At 55.6% G+C, this 18468-nt stretch overlaps 1 protein-coding gene and 1 long non-coding RNA gene across 7 annotated transcripts in view; one reads left to right on the forward strand and one right to left on the reverse strand.

Annotated features, from left to right (window-relative positions):
- The window catches only part of LOC106006606, a 54891-nt gene that overhangs the window by 35609 nt on the left and 814 nt on the right, over nucleotides 1-18468 (reverse strand). The window contains exons 2-4 of one of the 5 annotated variants that reach the window (XR_001180789.2): nucleotides 17007-17087; nucleotides 16629-16837; nucleotides 3709-3901 (exon numbers count right to left, since the gene is read on the reverse strand). This is a non-coding gene — a long non-coding RNA (uncharacterized LOC106006606). Of the gene's footprint in view, nucleotides 1-3708; nucleotides 3902-11930; nucleotides 12787-16628; nucleotides 16838-17006; nucleotides 17088-18468 lie in introns of those variants that run through there. The other 4 variants (XR_001180790.2, XR_001180788.2, XR_001180787.2 and 1 more) reach the window with 4 other exon arrangements.
- ALOX12 (arachidonate 12-lipoxygenase, 12S type) lies at nucleotides 6423-18300 on the forward strand. 2 transcript variants are annotated; one of them, XM_013060367.2, is made up of 14 exons: nucleotides 6423-7029; nucleotides 7178-7379; nucleotides 8277-8358; nucleotides 8461-8583; nucleotides 8697-8800; nucleotides 9050-9210; nucleotides 10063-10206; nucleotides 10987-11196; nucleotides 13497-13583; nucleotides 13790-13959; nucleotides 14443-14564; nucleotides 16682-16782; nucleotides 16904-17074; nucleotides 17196-18300. In XM_013060367.2, exons 1-14 carry the CDS (start codon nucleotides 6577-6579, stop codon nucleotides 17373-17375), a joined length of 2310 nt encoding a protein of 769 aa, XP_012915821.1. In that variant the 5' UTR covers nucleotides 6423-6576; the 3' UTR covers nucleotides 17376-18300. The 2 variants fall into 2 exon arrangements, with proteins under 2 accessions (XP_012915821.1, XP_004760447.1); XM_004760390.3 differs by having other exon boundaries at nucleotides 6423-6711.

The raw sequence follows: 18468 nt of genomic DNA on the forward strand, positions 1-18468 counted from the left end.
TGACATCGACTACTCAGAGTCTTGTAGATGCATTCCTTTTCTTTTCTTTTAGTTTTTAAAGATTTTATTTATTTATAAGTAGGCAGAGAGAGAGAGAGAGAGAGAGAGAGGAGGAAGCAGACTCCTTGCCAAGCAGAGAGCCCGACTAGGGGCTCGATCCCCGGGATCATGACCCAAGCCGAAGGCAGAGGCTTTAACCCACTGAGCCACCCAGGCGCCCCTAGATGCATTCCTTTTCTTATGTTCTTCAAACACACACACACACACACACACACCCTGACAATTGTAGCCAATTGTCTGGGGCCGGGAAGGGCAGGGCATGAATCTTAAGAGGGTCGGTCTCTGTGCTCTTCAGTTTACAGACACTCATGGTAAAGACATCGATACCTGAGAATTCCATCTGGGGAAGTCATTTAGGTACGTGGAGAAAGTAGCAGATGGCCTGTTAGTTAGAAAACACCTTGAAGATACATTTTGGTTTCAGAAAGCCAGGAGGCAGAGCAGAGTCTGAAGAGGAGGTGAGACTATGAGAAATACGTGTTTTACACACTAAGAAAAATGGGGATTTTTCCCCAAGTACGCCATTCCGGAGGAGAGGGCGGAAGTAGGGAGAGGAGGTAAGAGAGCCTGTGAATAAACAGAAATAAGATCAAGTAAGAAAATTCCAGATTTTGTGGATTGGGTAAGAGGATGCCAAGGATCAGGTCAAAGAGAAGTTTCGAGTGGAAGGAATGACTGCAAAAAGGGGTTAGGAACATAGATGGCTAATACGAAGCCTTACAGGTGATCCTGGCTTGATTTTAAATTTTGATATCATGTTCATCCCATATTTTTTCTTTGCATTCCTTTTGATCTTTTAAAATACTGTATCGGGGCACCTGGGTGGCTCAGTGGGTTAAAGCCTCTGCTTTCGGCTCAGGTCATGATCCCAGGGTCCTAGGATCGAGCCCCACATCGGGCTCTCTGCTCGGCAGGGAGCCTGCTTCACCTCCCCCCGCCCCGCCTCTCTACCTACTTGTGATCTCTCTCTCTGTGTCAAATAAGTAAATAAAATCTTTTTAAAAATAAAATAAAATACTGTATGAAAATATACTATATCTTGATTACTGAGTTTTGGGGGGCCCCTGAAATGTTGTGCTCAAGGTGAGAGTCTCACTTGCCTCATCCTGGTCCCTGCCCTGGCTGTTACCTTTCAAACCTTCAGTACCAGTCTTTTACATGGAAGGAACACCTGAAAGCCCAGGAACAGAGACCATCACGCAAGACATGAAAACTTTCTGGGAATCAGCGAGTAAGAAATTTGAATTATGTAGGATTACACGATAAACGTTAGAACCAAGAGAAAGGCAAGCAGTGGCTGGGATCCCAGAGAAGGAGCGGGATTTCCATATCCCCCATGGCAGACCCCACACTCATTTGTCCTCTACCCTTTGTTTCTCTGAGACGGAGCGTAGGGTGCAACACGCGTGGGGGTGACCCTCCAGAGACGTCCTGAAAAGATCAGCCAGGAATCGGAGGTTGGTGCTCTAAGAAACTGGAAGTTGCAGTTAGGGTGGAGAGAAGGCCCAGGATTAACTTCTCAACCTCTTTACAGAAATGCAGAGAAGAGCCAGCTTTCGACCAAGTAAATCTAAGCAGTTTAAGAGATGCCAGTCTTGTGAAAGTGGGCCCAGGAGGCCTACCTTGACCCCATGTTTGCTTAAAATGCAAGTTGACAACATGTGAGAACGGGACCCGGTGCCCACGCCTGCTTTTTACCACTGACGCAGGGGTGGGAAGAGCGAGGGAGGGGCTCACGTCAGCCTGTGACAGCCTCGGGATCCCTGTTCCAACGATTAACAATCTGGATGATTGCAACCTTTTCTCTTCCTTGTGTCTAGCAACCAAGCAGTGAGCACTGCTGAGGAAATCACAGCCCTGAGTCACGTTTCTCTACCTTCTCCATTACCACCCCCTTACAAAACCCAGAAGACATTGGTTTCTTCATTTCCCTCTGTCCCTACCGCTTGAAATGTTCATACCTTCATGTATCTGTTCACCCGTGTGGTCCTTTGGAGGGCCACAAACCACCATTAATTAACATCTGAGACGTCACGTGGGTCTGTGTGAGCATGCAGCGTCCACACCCATGTCCTCTGTGCCTTGCCCGGATTTTATCTGCCCTCTCTGGGTCTTCTAGAGCAACCATCAGATGAGCCACCATTGAACTCCAGAGGCTTCATGAGCAACATGTCTTAAGCGAAAACTGCAAGCTGTAGAAGTGTGGACAGTAGGGCAGAGATTTTCTGAACAACCCAAACCAAGCACCCCTTGAAGCATATTCATGATCGCAGATGATTCTCGAATGCACAGAAACCTGAGCAGACCCTTGGGGCTCACCGCGGGCATCCCTGCTGGGATTGGGGTAGTGAAATCAGTGGGAAAGGAGGCAGCTAAAGGGTAAAAATCTGCCAGCTTTTTTCCTCTCTGAATGGACACGGCTCCCTGAGAGGAAACCATCTTTGACTCTTCTCTGAGCCTAGAGCGTCCCCCTCTCTGGCCCCTTCTGAGGTCCCCCAAAGGCTTGTCCTTCCTGGCCACACCCTCCCCATCTCCCACGCCACCCCAATCTCCCTTGGTCTGCAGAATGGGTAGGTGAGGAGGAGGGGGTAAATTTGCCTAAAGGGCCCAAGACACTGCCTGAAAAAAAAGAGACTGAGATTGAGAATTTCTTTTACACGGTTCAATAGTACTCAAGTCCTCTGTGGAAGCCTGAGAAGGTTCTATCAGAGATCCACCAACAGGAAGGAAAACAAGGGGTCCCAAAAGGGGGCCCTCTGTGAGGAAAGTGGCCACTCAAATGACCAGGCTCAATGCCAAGGCCTGACAGTTTCAGAGGCTAAAGCTGGACACGGCCTTGGCTCAGTCCCCTCGCACCAGAGTCACTCTTGGGAATGGTGCCCGAGCCCGTGTGAACTAAGAGCTTGGAAAGCCTGAGCGTCTATCACTATCGGTGGCCTATGCGGGGATGCCTGCACCCATTAGATGGTGCAGGACAGAATTTCTGCAGCTATAGCCCCGAACAAGGACAGAAGCGAGCGATGACACTGAGACAGAAGTGCCAGGCGTCTTACAAGGAGCGAGTCCTGAAGAGACTGACTGGAAAACCGGGTATCGTTTCTCCCCCACAGTCAGGTCCTATATCTGCACAGCCTAACGTGACATGGTTTATAACGTGACATGTCCGCATGTCCCAGTCACCCTCAAGGAACAAAGAGACATGTCTAGAGCCCTGTGCAGAGTACGGGCCCAGGCACTGCTGTGCTGGGCGCAGTGGGGTTACCCTCTCGGGGGGCTGCAGCTGGGACCACGCTGGCACACGAGAAAGGAAGGAGATGAAATCATTCCTCGGTTTAGAAAAACACTTGCACAAGCCTTTCTGGCCATAAAACCTCAGGGCCACCCCCCACCCCCAGGCCCTGGCGGTGACCTAGTGAGGGAAGCTTTGATCAGGAAGTTGGCTGCCCTGGGAGGAGAGGTCACGGGAACGTGGGAGCCGCTTGGCTGCTGGCGCGGGGAATGGGGTCTGGGAGTCTGGAAGAAGGGGCGAGCTCAGCTTGGGGGTGCTCATCGGGCTGATGAGGCCTTCCTTCCCACCGACAGCGAGGCAAAATCCAGCGTTAGGCCCTTCCAGCAGCATGCGGAACAGAATGGTCACATAAGGGAAAATAAATTAAGTAAGAGGTTTAATTCTCTGTATTGAAAACAAGAGACTGCTCCCCAGTGCCCTTGTCTGAGGACATTTACGTTACAAAACGTGTCATTTGGGGCAGTTCAGTGCCTGCCTTGGGCTCAGGTTCCGCATCCGGAGCTCTTCTCCTCTCCTTCTGCCCCTGCTCGTGTTCCCTCTCTCCTGGTGTCTCTGTCAAATAAATAAAATATTTTTTAAAAAAGAAAACGTGCCATTTTACGCTCTTTCTCTGTCTCTTTGAAATGTGTGTGAATCTTTTTAGAAGCTAAACAAGCTTCTTGTCTGCTTTATGATCCAGGAATGTCTTTCCCAAGGGCCTGGGATCTACCCCTTTGAAATGTTCACATCAAAGGACATAGTGCCCCTCTCTCCTGCTTCTGTGGGAGCCCAGGAGCCTAACCCAGGGGGGCTCCATGCTCCAAGCTGCAAAACCGCCTGCGGTCATAAAGATACAAGAACTCTGGGGCGCCTGGGTGGCTCAGTGGGTTAAGTCTCTGCCTTCGGCTCAGGTCATGATCTCAGGGTCCTTGGATCGAGCCCCGCATCGGGCTCTCTGCTCAGCAGGGAGCCTGCTTCCCCCTCTCCCTCTGCCTGCCTCTCTACCTACTTGTGATCTCTGTCTGTCAAATAAATAAATAAAATCTTTTAAAAAAGATACAAGAACTCTGTGCTTCTCACGATCAAGCTAGCAATCACATGGACGGTCATCCATTACCAGGTGATGGCAGGATGAACGGTGCAAAAGGTGCCATCAAGCCTCTGCCTTGAGGGCTGGTTCCTGGCTATCTTGAGGGGGTGGAATGGGCTGCACCTGCCTGTCCAGAGGGAAGGGGGAAGGTGTCTTTCTGTCTTTGTGGTCTCATCGTGGGTTACCTGGGAGGCACATCCTATACTGGCTTAATGCTTCTTCAGAAAGAAAACTGGTTTTCTCTGCTACCTTTGTTGGAGAGGTTTTTCGGGGCCAGGAATTGTATTCCCCCAACATAACGCAAGTGCTTAAAAAGGAAAAAGAAAAGAAGTGGGAGGAAGGTTCTAGAGGAGTATGACCCCTAGTGGGAGTCTGGGGTCTCTGGAGGGACCTGGAGAAACTGTGTGGTGGTAGGGCAGAGGAATTTCTAGAAGGGACGCAGACATTCAAGTGGAAATTGTTTCCCATGAGTAAATAACAGCATAATTGCAGATAAAACACACTGGCTTCAGCTAAGTGTTTTAAACATACTAACACTTTGCATATACATTAACTAGACTGATTCTCGATTATTCCTTCCCCCTCTGCCATGTGACCCTGCTATGTGCTAGACAGGGCAGAAAAGGTGTCACGAAACAGCGGGGAAGCAGGTTCAGGGGTGAACTGATTTGGCAAAATCAAACAGCCTCTCCTACAGGCAAAAGCAACCTTTTGGGGTCTGTGTGGGAAAGGTCAGATACATCTAGATACATCTACTACATAGGGGACAATGTGAGCCATTTTACTGGGTGAGCCCCCAAAACTGCAAGAACTGGCACACACCCAGTTCTGAGCGCAGATGATGAAGGGAGGGGTCAGCCTGGGAGTAAAAAAGGGAATGGCAGCCTGGTAAGGACCAGACACTTCTGTGAGGTTGGGAGGCTGTCCGCGGGCCTAGAAGCCCTCTTATCCCCAGTAACCACCATGCCATATCATTTTGAGGGTCAGGCTCAAAACAGAAGCTTTAACTTGCCCTGCCCTAGCATCGCCAGGCATAACCTAGGAACCAAGTGTTTCTAAGGGACCTGGAGCAGGGCCTAGACAGGGACCTGCCGGAGGCTTCCTCAGATGCCTGCGCAGGGGTGAGCGTGACAAAGCCTGAGTCCCGAATCGGCCTCCCAGAGCTTACAAAGTCCCTAACCAGCACTGGCCCCCAGTTTCCTGCCCTTAGAGCCCCACAGGAAATATCTGGAGGGAGGGAGAGAGAAGGACAAGGAGGCTGATGAAAGAAGTGGGATTTAAGGCCCAGTGAAAGCCGTTTCCATATAATTTTTCAGGAGAAAACAATTTGGGTAGGGGAAGAACTCATCAGGGTCAGTAAGACAAATTAATCTCAAACCGCAGGGCACGGGGCTGCATTCACCTGGCAAGGACAAAGGTCATGAGAATCACCCTTGTATGCTGGGTTCCTACCTGACTCCGTAGGTACGGCAGGCACACCTGAGTCCCTAATATTTTCTGCACCCACTAAACGTGGGACAAAAGGAGCTTTGACTGCCCTACCTGTCAGGCCTTTCTGTTTCTGGTGTATCTAGGATGTGCGAAACTGGGCTGCGGGACAGAGGGGAGCAAGTCCCTGAGCTGCTACTTTTCCAGGCTCTAGGGAGCCCCTGGTCATTTCCTGCAGGGCTGGGCTCCGGTGAGGTAGAAATCAGGGGCTGGAGGTCTTGGTGGGGGGTGGGCGGGTTGCGGGTGGGTCTACGGGAGCCCAGCACGGCCTTCCAGGGCAGCCTTCCCCAGATGCCAGCCCAGAGAAGGGGAGACTTCCTCCCACTTTGGAAGACCCACTCACCCTCTCTTCCTCCCGCCTCCCCAGAGGCCAGGATCCTCAGCCTCGCTCCCAATACACCGGGGCCACCGCGACCGGCGACCCCCGCCCCTAAGTGCGGGCAGGGCGCCTCCATCCTCTCGGCCCCGCCCAGGCCCAGACCCCTTTATCTTCCGGCCGCCGCAGGTTCGGGCTAGTCCAGGGCGGGGAAAGGGCGTGAGGAGGGCGGGCACGCAGAGCATCTTTAAAGGCCCACGACTCCCCGGAGGCGCCTCGACAGCCGCCGGCGGCCCCGGGCAATCCCCACCAGCGCGCAGGACCCGGCTCCGCGCCCGAACTGCCGGGGGCGCCATGGGCCGCTACCGCATCCGCGTGGCCACCGGGGCCTGGCTCTTCTCCGGGTCTCACAACCGCGTGCAGCTGTGGCTGGTCGGGACGCGCGGGGAGGCGGAGCTGCAGCTGCGGCTGCGGCCGGCGCGGGGCCAGGTCAGCGGACGGGGAAGGGGACCCCCGACCTTGGCCCGGCCTGGGACCGCGAGGGTGGGGCGGCGGGGTCGCGGGGCGGGGCGGGAGGGGGCGGACGAAGGACAGCCGGAGCGCGCCGGAGAGGACTTGCCGGGGCAAGGAGAAGATCCGGAGCCAGGGCCCGGGCTGGACTCGAGTTCCTCCTCCCTTCCGCCAGGGTCCTCGCAGCCTCCACGGCTTCCCCAAGTAACCCCAGGGCCAAGGTCGATGCGGGACGAGCGGTCTGGTCAGAGGCTGCTCAGAGAGCGCCGCGCGGGGACAGCTCAGGGACGGACCGAGGTCGGTGACGTCGGACCCTGGGGCGCAGGTGTCTGGAGCAGGGAACAGGTGTTGTCTCTAGAGGCCTTCGGCAGCGGAGGCTCACGCACACCAAAACGGCCTCTCCGGGGCCCCTGGTGCTCAGTGTCGTGGGCTGTGGTCCCCACAGGAGGAGGAGTTTGATCGCGACATCCCCAAGGACTTGGGGCCCCTACAGTTTGTGAAGTTGTGCAAACACCACTCCCTGGTGGACGACGCGTGGTTCTGCGACCTCATCACGGTTCAGGGCCCGGGAGCCTGCGAGGAGGCCGCCTTCCCCTGCTACCGCTGGGTGCAGGGCCAGGGCGTGCTGAGCCTGCCAGAGGGCACCGGTGAGGGCTTGGGGGGCGGACGGGCAGGGATGCAGGTGAAGTGGCCCTCCGAGCTGGGCACAGTGGGTGGTGGGCACAGGAGGTGGAGACAAGACAGGGGTCAGGGCAACGTCCCTCAGTTCGGAAGTTACAGCCAGGATGAAGGGCAGCCAGGGAGGCTGGAAGGGAAGGTCGCGATCTGGAGACGCCCTCTTCCAAGAAGGGGGCGGGCCTGGGGTCGGAGCAGTAACGGAAAACAGGAGAGCAGAGTGGAAAGGAGATCCGCGTGTGGCCAGACTAATGGTGTGGGGGGGGGGTGGCTGGAATGGCGGCAGGTGCAGAAGGAGACAGGGACCCCTGGGCAGGTGGCAGCTAAGGCAAGAAGATAGATGCTCTGAGCTGTGAGCCCAGAGCAGGTGTGGTTGGGGAAGCATGAAAGGAGACTGTGAGAGGCAGGGAGCACCGCGACAGCGGGGCAGGGACCATAGGAATTTGTTAGTGTTGGAATCAGGAGACACACGAGGGCAAGGACAGTAAGGATGGAAACGTGGAAGATATGGCTTTGACACAGGAAGGGATGGGCCCAGAGAGCAGGAGCAAGTCAGCAAGGTCTGTGGTGGGAAGTCTAAGGAGGGCAACCCTGGGAAAGACAGCCGGCACAGCTGCTGCACAGCAGCCTTCAAGGACAGTGGAAAGTGCGACAGGTGAGGCTGGAAACATGAAATCGAGCCAGGCGGTACGTGGTAGAAACAGGTGTGGTCCCATCTCAGCCTGATGAAGGGTATGAATCCGACCATAGGTAGAGATTATTAGGATCCGGTAGGGATAGACAAATCGAGGAAGAAAGGGGACATGCAGGGGAGAGCACAGGGCCGCACAGACCCGTGCGGTCAATCATCTTAATGCCCGACCCCCCAGCACGCCTGCCAGGAGACAATGCCCTGGACGTGTTCCAGAAGCATCGAGAGAAAGAACTGAAGGAAAGACAAAAGCTGTACTGGTAAGCACTGGCCCGCAAGCCCCCCAAAGGTCCCCTCTTCCCTGGCCCTGCCCCCGTCACTGACCTACACACCCTCCCTGAAGCCTGGGCCCCATCTCCTAGCTGGGACACCTGGAAGGAGGGGCTACCCCTGACGATAGCAGCCGGGTGTCAAGATGATCTGCCTCCGAACATGAGGTTCCACGAGGACAAGAGGCTAGACTTCGAGTGGGCGCTGAAGGCGGGGTGAGGAAAAGCCTGGGGCTCAGAGAGGAAGAGGGCCAGGAGACCCAGGAACGGGGGGGACGAGGGAGGGGCCGAGAGCTCGGCAATGGGTTCACGTCCCCACGCTTGTTTAGGGCGCTGGAGATGGTCCTCAAACGTGTTTACACCCTCCTGAGCCCCTGGAACCGCCTGGAGGATTTTGATCAGATCTTCTGGGGCCAGAAGAGCGCCCTGGCTGGTCAGTGGTTCCCCAAGATGATCCCTATAGACTCTGAGGGCCCCTTTGGATGACCCGACCACCACACCCCAGAGTCCCCCATGACCCCTTCCCTTAGGAGACCTGAACATCTCACAGAGGCCTCCGGAATGAAAAGCCAGGGGCTAGAGACGGGGTAGTCGTGTGCCGGGACCACTGGGGTAGGGCCTGGGGGAGAGGGACCTCTGGGCTGTGATAAGCACCTCCTCCTCCCCCCACCTGACCCCACAGAGAAGGTTCACCAGTGCTGGCGGGATGACGAGCTTTTCGGCTACCAGTTCCTCAATGGGGCCAACCCCATGCTGCTGAGACGCTCCGCCTCCCTGCCCTCCCGGCTGGTGCTGCCCCCAGGGCTCGAGGCACTGGGGACCCAGCTGGAGAGCGAACTCCAGGTACTGCCTCCCATCCTGCTGGTTCCCCTGGCCTTGCGAAGTGCTGAACGGGGTGGGGGGGGGTGGTACCAAAGATGAGTCAGGGGGAGGGAGGCTGTGGGCACCCACCCCGCCTGGGTGCAGAGTCCCGTGCTGGAAAAACCTACAGGTGACAAAGCGTGCAGGGGAAACTGTGAGGCGCTCCAAGGGTGGAGGGCAACGGCGTGGGTTCCCAGGGCACAGGTGGGGCCAGCGATGGTAACAGGGACAAGGACATTCGCTGGCTGCTGTCCAGACTCCCGACCCAGCGACTCGGGCGTTGGGGGGAAGGTGAAGGAGGCGTTGCCGGAGGTGGAGAGCGGGGAGGTCTCTTGGAAGAGAGCTGGGTTCAGAGGAGAGGAGCCGGGTGTGAGCGTGCACGGGCATGCGCGGGTGTGTGCTGGATTCCGCGACAGTAGACACTAGGGGCCCTGGGAGTGGCTGGCAGCAGAGCAGAAGTTTGGACACATGGGGAAAGAGCTCAGTTTGCTGAGCCAGGGGGTCGCTAGTGGCAAACACAGGGAGCAGCCACGGAGGGGTGATGGAGAGGGAGCCGGCCAGTGTGGCCGAAGGACGGCTTCCAGCACCCGCACCGCGGTCAGCACTGTGCACAGGCCGGGTCCTGACCCCGGGACTGCTCCCACACACGGGGCACTGTTTGTCCGTTCACATCTATAAACCGAGAGGCACTGGCCCAGATGCTCCAGTCCCGCCAACAGGACGCTGGTACCGACACGGGATGGCGGCCAGAAGCTACATCAACATATCCCCCTTGGTCCTGGCCCTGGAAGTGTGATTTCCACTCAAACCACAGCACCTTCCTCCTCTCCCCAGAATGGTTCCCTGTTTGAGGCCGACTTCATCCTGCTGGATGGAATTCCAGCCAACGTGATCCGGGGTGAGAAGCAGTACGTGGCCGCCCCTCTCGTCCTGCTGAAGATGGAACCCGACGGGAAGCTGCTGCCTGTGGCCATCCAGGTGAGGCGCCCTGGGCGCGCCCCTCCCCGCACCACTCTCTGTTGGCCCCAACCTCCGCTCCTGGGGATGCAGCCCCCACTCCTTGGCTCCCAAACGCTTCTCCTCACACAGTGAGACCTGTCTCCTGTCACTCCGTTTGCCTGCAGTCTGCTTTCCCCTGGCTCACCCAACTGGAAGTTCTTATTCTGCTCAAGAGTCACAATGGCCTTTTGGATACTCACCCTGGACCCGCTGGTTCTCAGACTTTAGAGGGCATCGCAGTCACTGGTGGGCCCATTAGCGTATGCGGCTGGGGCCCACCGCCGGACTTCCTGATTCCGTAGGTCTGGGCTAGGGACGGAGTGTGTATATTTATAACAAGCCCCTGAGTGATGCTGGTTTGGGAACATACTTTGAGAAACACCCTAATCCCCCAGGAGCCTTTCTGACTCCACTCACCATCGGACGAACACCCTTTCTCCCGCGGTTCTCAACAGCTACAGGTACTGTCCGCTGTCTCGCCTGTCCGGCTTCCTTCCCCAGTGGCCAGCCCTCCGCAGCATCTCCTCCCTGCCGCCCCCGCTTTGACGCTCCTGCCTTCACCCCCTCCAGCCGGGCACTGGTGTGGCGACACCGCCAGCGAGAGGCAGGGCAGAGATGGCCTCAGCCCTCCCCCTGGACTGTAACCCCCGGGGAGCAACCGTCTTCCTCACTCCCCTGCCATTCCCACTGACCCCCCCACCCACCCACCCACCAAAGAAAAGCAAAGTCTCCATAACGGGCTTGATTTCCTGTTTACAGATCCAGCCCCCCAGCCCCAGATCCCCGACCCCGCCGCTGTTCCTGCCCTCAGATCCCCCACTCGCCTGGCTCCTGGCAAAGACCTGGGTCCGAAATTCCGACTTCCAGCTCCACCAGCTCCAGTACCACCTCCTCAACACTCACCTGGTGGCCGAGGTCATCGCTGTGGCCACCATGAGGCACCTCCCGGGGCTGCACCCTGTCTTCAAGGTACATGCTACGCTCTACCCTCTGTGTCCCAGTTCAGACCCCAGGGACAGGAAACAGCCCAAGAGCCAACGACATGGCGACCACAAAAATGTTTGTCAGTTTGTGAGAGCAAGAGGGGAGACGAGCTGGAAGACCGCCTACCCCCAAATCCCCTTTCAGTTGCATCATTTAGGGTTCCTTGAGGACATCTTACTGAAGGAGCCCCCTGAAATGCTCAGAGAGCTGCCGACCCAGCAATGGGCCTATATTCTAGCAGGAGTGTTGTTAGGAAAACAGCAGCCTTGTTCCTGCCTTAGGAGCCTCTCTGTGAAGCCAGAAGGACACGTGACGCCCATGAGACCATCCAGAGACCGATATCTGGAACTAAAAATTATAAGAGACAGCCCACAGACACCAGAGAACTGATGGGAGAATGTTCTACCCCAGCCAAGGAGTTTGCTAAGTAGGAACAGATCAGAAGGCAATGCCCAGGAGGCAGGTGGAAAAAGACACACATTGGAAAGATGATGATCTGGAAGAAAAATAAAAAGAAACCAAGGACTTGGCTGGGGGTGGGGAGCCACAGTGCGCCTGGGCACCAGACCAGAGAAAGAAAGGCCAGAGGACCGTGCTGTGGCAGCATCCAGCAACCCACAAGCTGGGGGTGTGGTAAAAACCTAGAAATACTGAAATCTGATAAAAGAGTGAGCTCAGTATCCATTGCTAAACAGAAGGCAACAAAATAAGACTCATGGTTGCATAAAAATGTCCTCAACATCTTGCACAGGGACATGGCCGAGAAGGGACCAATCCAGGGATAATTGCCAGAAACAACCCACTCGGGAGGAGAGCCAGTCTGGAAGCAAAGAGCAGGGCTTCCATTTTAGGTGCCAGGAGCGGAAATGTTGGCAAGATATGCACACGAGTTCCAGCCGCGGGGTTTCAGCTGGGGGCTTCCCGGCACCCCCGCCCCAAGCCTGGCCACCAGTTGCCATGGCCCCTCTGAGTCTAGGGTAGCACAGATCAGATGGATTTATGGCTCTCAGGGTGCTCCTACGTCACAGTCTTCTGGTCTTCGGGAACAGGTCAGGCTTCTATTCGGGCTCACGCTCCCACATCACGAAGTCAGCCCTGTCTCCACCTATGTCAGCCTTGTCCCAGGGCAGACGGCTGGGCCGTGATCAGTCCCACGGGGGAGCAAAGTCTGCTTGCTCACAAAGATTCCGTGCGTAGGCTGGCTCTGGCCTCAGATGCTGGGGTGTGCATCCAGAATCCTGACCTCCTGATCCAGAATCCTGAGCGCCACGGCGGGGTTGTGAAAGGACAGAACAACAGAACACAGCCGCATGACACTGGCTAAAAGCTACGAAAGTCCTTCGTTCTTGCAAGGACCACTCCTGTCATTAGGGGCTGCTTGTCCTCAGGTAGCCGCTCTGCTCCCGTGGACTCTGGGCTTTCTAGGACACTCGGCGTCTCTCAGGAACTTTCTGGAAAGTTTTGGGCCAGTGCGAACTGCCTTCACATCTTGACCCTGGAGGCCCCGCTTGAGTCGTTCCCTGAGCACGGCACCCACAGGTCTGACAGCAGCACCGCATGACGGCCGCACATACGCTGGGTGCAAATAAGACAAGACAGTCGGGGGTCAAAGGCATTCCTGCGAGGACCAGACAGCCTTCTTCCATAGCTAGCACGAGTGTTTGCTAAAGCTATACAACAGAGGGATCTGACCGCCCAGCTCGGGGAGGCACGGGTCTGATGTCAGGCCCCCTGCGGGGTCAGCAGGAGGCTCAGTGCCCCCACCCCGTAAGTGGCTCACGGCACCCACCCCGAAAAGGGGCCTCGCACTGCAGCCCCTGACAGGGAAGCAGCCAGAAGACAGCTTCAGCTGGGAGGACATGAAGGACAGAAACATAAAGTCCATCACAGGGGCTGGTTCTTGACACCAGCAGTCAAGGTGGGAACAGAGACAAACGGCAACGGCTCCAGCACCAGCGGCTCCATGGGGGCCCGACGGCTGGAGCACTGCAGCCCCCGAGACGGGAGGCCCCGTCATCACCCGCAGTCCACAGGATGGGAACCGACACAGATCAACACTCAGAGGGCCCGTGAGCCTGGACGAGCACAGAAGCGAGCAGCAGGGGGCAGGGAGAGCAGGAGAGGGAGCGAGGGGAGTGAGGGGAGCGGCGGAAAACCAGACCTGCACGGCAGGCAGGGCAGTGAGGAGAGCCTCCAGCAGGGAGAGGCCACGAGGCTGGGCCCCATGCCCCGTGAGGCAGGACCCCGCGTGGCCTCCATAACCACCCCCACCCCCTCCACCCCAGCTCCTGATCCCACACATCCGCTATACCTTGGAGATCAACACCCGGGCCAGATCCCAGCTCATCTCAGAAGGAGGGATATTTGATAAGGTGAGGAGGTAACAGGGCCTTGCGGGGGTGGGGCCACTTGTCACCCAGCTCTCTGTGACCTCCTGCCACGTTCAGGATCCCAGACCAACCCTGGGGAGTGTCCCTTCCCCCCATGTCCGTCAATGAGCAACCCCACCTCGGAGCCCCTTGCTTGGCTCCGTCCTGTTGCTCAGGGCCTCCCCTCTCTGCCCTCTCTGGCATCGCAGGCGGTGAGCACGGGTGGCGGGGGCCACGTGCACTTGCTGCGTCGGGCCATGGCTCAGCTGACCTACTGCTCCCTCTGTCCCCCTGACGACCTGGCTGACCGGGGCCTGCTGGGAATCCCAAGTGCCCTCTACGCCCATGACGCTTTACGGCTCTGGGGGATCATCGCCCGGTGGGTGACGGTGGGAGCGGGGCCAGGGAGGGGGAGAACGGGGCTCCCACCTGACGTCCGCATGGGCCCAAACTCCATGTGGAAGCAAGAAGGGCCTGACAGGAGGGGCAGGAACTCAGTCCTCGGCCGAGAAGGAAGAGTCAGGAGGCAGCAGGGAGGGTCTGAAGCCGGGGAGACCGAGACAGGAAGTACGGGGAGGGGAAGCCGCCGATGGCTAAACCACAGGGTCCCAGGGCCTGGCTGCGGTCAGGGGAGTTTGTCAGGAAGAACACCTTTCAGCCATGCGGCCAAAATTCATAAAACAAGGCCTTATAATGTTTCCTTCCTTTCTAAACCCATGTTTAGAAAGAGCTAAGGGATGTCCCCAAAGACGAGTCTAGTAAAATCTGTCCCCAGACACAGCGGGAGTCACCTGGGCCCAGGCCACAAAAGCAGTCGAGGCTCTTCTCGCAGGAAGCTCACCTTCCTTCTCCCCCGGGGCAGATACGTGGAAGGCATCGTCCGCCTCTTCTACCACAGGGACGACATTGTGAGAGGGGACCCGGAGCTGCAGGCCTGGTGTCGGGAAATCACCGAGGTGGGGCTGTGCCAGGCCCAGGACCGAGGTAGGACCCTTCCCCAGGGACTGGGGCCCTTGGGCCGCTCTGCCCCTCTGGGTTCAGGACCCCAACCCCGCATCCCACCTCGCTTCCAGCCACGTGCGTAGCATCTCAATCCCATTCCCACCTGCTAAGACTCAAGCCACTTCTAGACAACCAGGGGCTGTCCTCCTCAGAGACCCTGGCCATCACCCTCTACTGCCATCCCCAAGCCCCAGGCACATCGTGGGGCCCAAGCATGGGGAGCCATAAGACCAGAACCGCAGCCAGGGCGGGATCTGCCCAGGCCCTGCTGGGACCCCTGTTCTCCTCCTGGTTGTCTGTTTTCTCACGTGAGGACAGAGATACATGGGAAGAGCTTCCAGCAAGGCCCATGATGTCCCACGCTGCTTTCCCTCCCTGACTCTCCCACCCGCCACTGCCCAGCACACACACATGTCCAGGGTGCATAGCGCATGCCCTGGTCCCATCCCGTCCCACCCCAGGTTAGTACTGTACAGGTTCGCGCCAACTGGGACCCTGCGCATGGCCCCTTGGGGCCACATTTCCGGGGCCAGTCCAGTTCCCCCTCCCCTCGGGTAGGATCCGGCTAGACCTGGGGCACCCCTACCTGCGTTTTAACCTCTGGGGAGGTTAAAACAGCCTTTCTCAAGCTCTTGCTAGGTTCATCCCCCCCCACCCCCCGTCTAACACACATGGGCCTACGGGGGCTGCTTTAGATCATTCTTGGGGTACATGCCAGCACCTCGGGCTCTGTGAGACAACTCCAGATGTTTACTGGGGAGAGCCAGGCCCTAGGAATGCAGCCAATGATAAACCAACACCTGCACTCACCCTTCCGGGCCCAAACTTTTCTTGGACACCTCAGAACTGTCTCTCAGATCCCCCAGGCCCCCAGAAGACCCTTCCCCCTCTCTCCCCGCTCAGCTTCTCCCCAACCACTCTCTACGTTGGGAAAACAAAAATAAATATTCACATGTCAGCTTTAATCTCCACCAACTGCCTCTCATCCTCTCTTCCTCCGCTCACCTCGGGTTCTCATCACGCACTTTGCCTAATTTTCCCAACAGCCTTTTTAGAGGAAATGTGCTAAAATTAAAAACAGCTTGAGAGTAGCAGTCAGGAACCCGAGTTCAAGGTCAGCCTCTGCCTTTTCCGGACCATATGATCCTGACAAGTAGTTCTCTCTCTCTGGTCTTTGATTTTTTTTTAATTGATAGAAAGGGAGTGATTATATTTGTTCCACTTAACTCATAGGCTTAGTGGCTCTAAGTCACCATCTCCACTGTAGAATCAGTGGCCTGAGATAACCTTTGTGGAAAGCCTCTCTTGGCTGTGACACTGTAAATACACAACTTCTTCTGTTCCTCCCTTTATAACTCGGGCATTCACAATCCTCTATTGGGGAACAGGAGGAAACGTCCCTAAATTCCTAACCACTTTTTGAGGCAGAAGATATTCAACCACTCAGTGCTTTTTAGCCCCCGATAATAACAATCCCATAATAATTCTATAATAACAATAATCGTTATTTACCGAGCCTTTGTCACGTACAAGGTGATTTCAATATGTTATCACCCACATTTTATAAGCGAAAAAATGGAAATTCAGAGAGATTAAGTAATCAGCCTAAGACACCCAGATTATATTGCTTGAACCTAAAGTGAAACTCAGGTCTAATGCCAATGTATTTGAATAAATAAGTGAATAGACACCCATCAAAGCCAAAATACAGTGGACCCTCAAACAGTGTGGGACGGGGTGGGGGGGTTAGGGGCCAAGCAGTCAAAAATCTGCCTATAACTTTCGACTCCCGAAAAACTTAACTACTAAGAGTCTACTGTTGACTGGAAGCCTTCCCAATGATGTAAAGAGTCTATTTACCCCGTCCTGTGTGCCGTATGCATTGTATGCTATATTCTGACAGTAAAGCGAACTAGAAAAGAGAAAACATGAAGAAAACCATACAAAGGAGCAAATACATGTCTGTACCCACTATAAAAAAAGCCATACGTAAATCGACCCACACAGTTTGAGCGCGACTGATGTAGACACCCCCAAGACGATCACCTGCATTTCTCTCCTCTCGCACTGGAGCCCTCAATCCTGTTCCTCTCTGGCAGGTTTCCCCGTCTCCTTCCAGTCCCAGAAGCAACTCTGCCATTTCCTTACCATGTGTGTCTTCACATGCACTGCTCAGCACGGGGCCATCAACCAGGGCCAGGTATGAGAGCCGAAAGCCCAGGTCCCTGAAGGCAGGCATCTGGACCTTGGGATTCCTAAGGGAGAGACAGGGGTTCAAAGCATAAGTCTCAGGATCCTAGGGTTGCAGTTTCTTCCCCCAGCTGGACTGGTATGCCTGGGTCCCTAACGCCCCATGCACAATGCGGATGCCCCCGCCCACCTCCAAGGAAGAAATAACGATGGCCACGGTGATGGCTTCACTACCTGATATCCGACAGGCCTGTCTTCAAATGACCATCACGTGGCATCTGGGTCGCCGCCAGCCAGACATGGTAAGAGGGGGCTCTGGGGAAAGGGAAATGACAGTTGGAAGGGAAACATCGGAACAGGGGCTAGGCCCTCCGTGCTTCTGCCTCTGGACTAGAAACTGATGCATCCTTTGTCCTTTCCTAGGTGCCTCTGGGGCATCACAAAGAAAAGTATTTCTCAAGTCCCAAGGCCAAGGCGGTATTAAACCAATTCCAAACAGATTTGGAAAACCTAGAAAGAGAGATCACGGCCCGGAATACGCGACTCGACCTGCCGTATGACTACCTGAAACCCAGCCGCATAGAGAACAGCATCACTATCTGAGGCCTGTGGCATCCCCACCTCCAAGACTTCAGATTAGCTCCAGGACTGTTTCCAGTTTGAATGTCATGGTTTCCAGAGTCTCTGCGGCTAAAGCTCTATTTTCTCCCCCAACCAAATCCCCAACGTCGTTATCCCCCCTGCCCAGGGAGGGCAGCAAACCTTTTCCATAAAGGCCAGATGATAAATATCTTAGTATTTGTGAGGCTGCATCATCTCTGTCCTAATTCCTTAGCTTTCCCAACAGAGCACAGAAGCAGCCACCAGATGATGTGGAAGTTAAGGAGCGTGACCGTGTTCCCATAAAAAATTACTTAAGAACAGTGAAATATGTCACAAAATTCTCTTCTTCCTTTGGTTGGGTCCACCGTTTAAATATGCAAAGAGGATCTGTGCTTTGCCAGATGGACAGGCACAGGCTGTGGGTTCGATCTGACCTTCAGGGGCCATCCTCGCACCAGGTAACCCCGCATTAGCCTGAGGCACTGACCCTACTTGCCAAACAGCCAGAGGATGCTCTGAGGGCGGATGGGGAAGATTTCCTGTATAAATCAACTACCTCAACTAATTCTCCTTTCCCAGGAGCTAGATCCCCTACACCGGCGGCCAACCTAAAACTTCAGGACTCTGTGCTTTGGCAACTCTGTTCCCTCCACCCTGTTCCCCCTCTTCAGGCACCTACCCCAAAAGTCCTCCAGTAAGAATGGTGTTCCTGGGGAGAACAAAAACCTGCCATCCCTGGATGGCTCCCTCCCCTCCCCCGGCAGCCTCGAGCTAAGGAGACCTGAGATTCCTGTCCCAGGGCCCCTTTCCCAGCCCCTACAATAGTATTCCCGAGTCTGTATGTGTTTCCCTGGGTCCGAGTTTTCTGTCACAAGCTGTTTAAGAACAATAAGCATAAAATAAATGGGAAAAAATGTTAGAGTCATGTCCATTGCTGACCAGTGTGTCTTTGTGTGATTCTGGGGTCTTGGAATCCAAATGACCCCTCTCGATTATTCTGCAATCGCTGTCCTCACTAGAACGTGTACAGACAGCTCAGTGCAGAACTGAATTCTTTCAACACCCGATTTCCCTAAATGACCATCACAAAGCT

The sequence above is a fragment of the Mustela putorius genome, unplaced genomic scaffold (genome assembly GCF_011764305.1).
Source record: "Mustela putorius furo isolate JIRA1106 unplaced genomic scaffold, ASM1176430v1.1 tig00000695_pilon_pilon_pilon, whole genome shotgun sequence".
Classification (NCBI taxonomy): Eukaryota; Metazoa; Chordata; class Mammalia; order Carnivora; family Mustelidae; genus Mustela; species Mustela putorius.

What these genes read in the sequence shown, in the direction of transcription:
- ALOX12 (XM_013060367.2), top strand. Translation starts at nt 6,577, where the DNA reads ATGGGCCGCTACCGCATCCGCGTGGCCACCGGGGCCTGGCTCTTCTCC. An exon ending in GAAAGACAAAAGCTGTACTG is followed by an intron (nt 8,359 to 8,460) that starts GTAAGCACTGGC and finishes CCCATCTCCTAG; the next exon opens with CTGGGACACCTGGAAGGAGG. An exon ending in GGGCCATCAACCAGGGCCAG is followed by an intron (nt 16,783 to 16,903) that starts GTATGAGAGCCG and finishes TTCTTCCCCCAG; the next exon opens with CTGGACTGGTATGCCTGGGT.